General features: G+C 29.7%; 1 protein-coding gene across 1 annotated transcript in view; it reads right to left on the bottom strand.

Moving 5' to 3' along the window:
* LOC111684013 (glutamate receptor ionotropic, kainate 2) overlaps positions 1 to 4,566 on the bottom strand; it is a 9,228-nt gene extending 4,662 nt beyond the window's left edge. The window contains 3 exon segments of the mRNA XM_046953130.1: positions 1,480 to 1,819; positions 1,908 to 2,618; positions 4,475 to 4,566. Coding sequence (XP_046809086.1) covers positions 1,480 to 1,819; positions 1,908 to 2,366 — 799 coding nt within the window. The 5' untranslated portion in view covers positions 2,367 to 2,618; positions 4,475 to 4,566.
* Positions 4,567 to 4,917: the final 351 nt, after the last annotated feature.

Raw genomic sequence — 4,917 nt, forward strand, 5'->3', positions numbered from 1 at the left:
ATTACAGTACAACGGTTAATACTTCTTTCTGCTACAGTTTATATTTGTTTGTGTGTATGTTATGTGTGACATGTGTGCAGAGATACAAAATAAATAAAAACTGTTTTTCTTAACATACTTGGTGAAGGGTATATAAGATTCGGCACAGCCGAATATAGAAATAGAAAAGTACCATATAGAAAAGTACCACCTGGCAACATGCCAGGTAGTGTAGAAAGGGGATCATTCGCCATAGGGGCACATCTGTCAATGCGAATAACTTGAAAACCGAGTAATCGATTTTATCGCATTATCAAATTTTGTTTTCATTTATCAATTATCTATCATCCCTGAAAATTTTAAACATTAACTTTACATATGATGGGAGGCAGACATGATTAATTGTTTTTCAAAGGGCTGTGAAAATATTTAAATGTGTGAACTTTTTGTGCTAACTTTTTTAGTTTTTGTTATAGAAAAAATATATTGGTCAGTATTAGAATGTCAATAGTAGTGAACAATAAGACATAATAATATTTTCGATAATATAATTTGAAGCCCGAAAAAAATTGAAACTAAACCCCAGAACTGTCCGTGGGGCACATGCGCCAAATATATGTAATGCTTGTGATGTAGAACAAAATTTGTTTAAAATATAGAAAAAATCAGTAATAATTTGTTTTAATTTTTTTCTTAAGTTTTGTGAAATAAACAATAAATAAATGGTTTATTATACTTTGTTTAATGAATTAAAGTATAAAACAGCAAAATAAGTATTTGTTTCTGTAATTTTTTATTTTATTTTACTAATGACAAATCTGCCCCATCCCCTTGGCGAATTAACCCTATGGATGGGGCGGTATCGCCGTTTTTGGTCAGTGCGGAAAGGTTAAAAAAAATATGTACATGAGGATGACTTTGGAAAGATTGAAAGGAATAAAACTAAAGCCAACATATCTAAGTATCCAAACCAAGAAAAAAAATAAGAATATGTATTGTGGTTTTTGGTAAGTGCGGAAAGGTTAAAAAAATATGTACATGAGGATGACTTTGGAAAGATTGAAAGGAATAAAACTAAAGCCAACATATCTAAGTATCCAAACCAAGAAAAAATTAAGAATATGTATTGTGGTTTTAATTTGAGGCTGCCTCAAAAAAAGTGGCTATGGTCCCCCTTCTACCCTACTCACGTAAAGCACTTCCCCCCATGGCAGTAGTGTCAAGTGTATATGATACAAGATGGATGTAGGGGTATGCGAACTTCACCCGTATACCTAGAGAGAGTTGTGCATTTTGTCATCCCATTTCTGTTTCATAAACTCTGACCTCTGAACCCACACGTATATGATAATGTTATTAAAATTATCTCAATAACACTTGCTCTCTACGCATGTGAAATTTTAATGTTAGTAAACATTTTTATCTGATTTCTATATGATATACCGATTTTAGTCAATTATGGATCGATTTATATACATTTGTAATTATAATGTTACATACCTGCAACTGGAGACAAAATACTGCCCTGTTTCATAAGAGCACCATAAACAAACCAAGCACAATGACCCAACGAATAGGGCTTCTGTTCCGTATCTCCTGTCAATTTATTGCGCAATATTATCAAGAAATAAATAACTGGACCGACAACGAGCAGAGAAATAAAAATTAAAATCCACACCCAATGATCGAAAGGTGCCATTAAACCAGAACCCGAAGCTGATTCATTAGGACGTTGCATAACCATTATCCATTCACCTTCATCTAAGGTTGTAGTAGAATAGAAAACGTAGCCGCGCTGTTCCGAGAGTAAAGGTAAGAAGGCAGCGGCAATATCAGCTTCCTGGAAAGTAAATCAAAATTTTCAAAAACATTTTAATGAACTATTAGTAAAAGACAAAAGTTAATTAAAAATAATTTCAACAACTCACCGTTGTATTTAACATTTTTATTAAACTTTTAGCAAAATCCGTTTTTGAACCAATAATATTTTCTTCCGGCACCAGAACCTCATAAGTAAAGTTGAATTTTTCCTTTAGGAAATCAATCAATTCGAATGCTACACCCAAACCCACAACTGTACCATTATCATAGCGTCTGGTATAGCTTAAAGGATAATCCTCCAATGTGGCTATACGCAAATGACGTCCATTAATCCATTCTTTTAATTTTGTTAACTTTTGTGCTTTTAGAGCTATGGTCTCCAATGTTTCAATGGGTACATCATCCAATGCTACATCTGATTTCTCTTCTAAAGGTTTCAGCTCTACGCGTGTTGTTAACTCTCCATTTGCATCAAGATGTAAAAGTCCAGCTGGATATTGTATCGTTTCATTGGGACACAATAGACACAAGGCTGATGCCACTAACAGTTCAATACCGGTAGCCATGTTGTATTCCTGTTCTCTTTATGCTCTACTCCTACGGCTCCAATCGAATTGTTTTAGTAATTATTGTGATAAATTTATAAATATTTCTATTTATACAATGAGATATTTTATGACGATACGTGCAAAGTGTTGTAGTTGAATTTGTATGTATTCTTGCAACTTTTTCTTTTTAGGCCGTCGTTTGTTCATGCTGTTGTTAATTTAGCATGCAACGTGTGGCATGCAATAACAAACGTTTATATCTCGTTAGAACTGTGCGTGCAAAAAAAAAATACAGAATTTTAAAAATATTTAAATTACAAAATTAAATCAACATTTAAAGAACGCAACTTCCTTAAAGTATAGACTAGACTATAGACTAAACTAAAGGCCAGACTAGACTATAGACTAAACTATAAACTAAAATATAGACTAGACTATAATAAGACTATAGACTAGTTTACAGACTAGAGTAGGGATTAGATTACAGACTAAACTATAAATTAGACTATAGATTAGACTATAGACTAGACTATAGACTAGACTATAGACTAGACTATAGACTAGACTATAGACTAGACTATAGACTAGACTATAGACTAGGCTATAGACTAGACTATAGACTAGACTATAGACTAGACTATAGACTAGACTATAGACTAGACTATAGACTAGACTATAGACTAGACTATAGGCTAGACTATAGACTAGACTATAGACTAGACTATAGACTTAGAGCATGCGCGGATCCAAGGAGTGGGAAAAGGAAAATTTTCCCCTCCCCCACCAAAGACAACAAATTTTCATACAAAATATAAAAATGAGGAAAAAAAGAAATTAATAAAAAATAAAATATAAACCCCCCCAACACTTGAGCTACAATAATAAAAAAGGAAATTGTCTAAACAGGGATTTAGAAAAAGCTGCCATTACATAGTTCCTTATATTTAAAGAAATTATGGAAATCAGCTACTAAATTTTAAAACTTTTAAAAATCAGTTCGGGCCTTCAAATTAAAACATAAACTTTAATTTTTTCAAAATACAAGAGATTTTGTTTTTTATAATAAAAAACTAATTAACTGTTTTTTTCTGAATTTTGAAAAATATCAACCGATTTTTTTCAAATGTCAACTATTCGAAAATCTACAAATGAATCCGGTTTTTTTCAAAATCTATTTAAATAAATTGTTTAAAATATTTTTTATCGTTTATGAAGTTAAACCAGTGCGTATAAGTAATATTTAATTAACGAGTTTTATTTTTAATACTTATACGACGCGTTAGATAAGCAATTTTTTCATTTTCTGTGCTTGAAAACAAATTATTAACGACATTGATAATTAAGCGAATAATTTTCTTAGAATTAATGACAGAAAAAATAAAATGACCAATATCTGGAACTAAAAAAAATAGCAACAGGTTTGGCCCAAATTATTATACACTTTTTGCTTAATATCTTAAGAGTAATATTTTCCCAACTTAACATAGAAACTAAATAGAAATGTTTCTATTAAGCTTAGACAAATAAGTTTTGTTTTAATGAGGTCAATTCTGAAACCGAAAAAATAAATATGTAAATAAACATTTGGTCGTATTTCTATATTTGTTTACAAACATTCGAATTTCCTTCTCATTATGTGATATTTATTGATAAAATGAAAAAAACCTAAAAACTAAAGGCGCAGGTTAAGAACATATATGACGAAATATTTGTTCAAAATTAAACAAACAAATAATGAAATAGTTACAAAACTCTTTTTAGATATTTTTAAACAATTTTATGTTTATTTAAAAAAAATCTTAAATTCCAACTTTTTTATTTTAAAAAACCGTTTAAATCACTTAAACATTTTTAATCAAAAAATTAAAAAAAATCGAATTTCAGTTCGAGTTTTAAAAGATTTTTGGTTGTAGTTTTTAAACAAACTCCAAAATGTTTTACTTAATTAAGAAAAAGTTTTTTTTTAACTTCCTATTCTTTTTTATTTTTGTGCGAGTATTTTTGCATTTATTCGTTCAAATATTTCACTTTGTTTTATAATTAATATTTTAATGCTTTTAAATTTTTTTATTATTATTATTTGATTTTAACTTAATAGCTGTTTTTATATACAATCGTATTCATACGTTTTTAATAATAAATACTTTTAAATATTATTCTTTTTTTCTTTTCAAAACCGCTTGCCAGCCAAAATTTTCGAACCGTTACCGCTTGAAGTTATTAACCAACTAATCAAATATGTTGATTTAAATGAAGTGTATAAAGTCAAAATCATATTTTTTTCTATTTGATATTATTACAACATGTCAAACAAATAAAAACAGAATAAAGTCATACAATTGCAATGTCTATATGGGACTAACTAGAATGTAAGTAGTACAGGGGAAGTTATAAGGACTTTAATCCTGTTGACATTTGATGTGTATTAGCTGTAAAAAACTAGAACAGAACTAAAACAGAACTAGAACAGAACTAGAACAGAATTAGAACAGAACTAGAACAGAACTAGGACAGAACTAGAACAGATCTAGGACAGAACTGGAACAGAACTAGAACAGAACTAGAACAG

Source organism: Lucilia cuprina, chromosome 5, assembly GCF_022045245.1.
Source record: "Lucilia cuprina isolate Lc7/37 chromosome 5, ASM2204524v1, whole genome shotgun sequence".
Classification (NCBI taxonomy): Eukaryota; Metazoa; Arthropoda; class Insecta; order Diptera; family Calliphoridae; genus Lucilia; species Lucilia cuprina.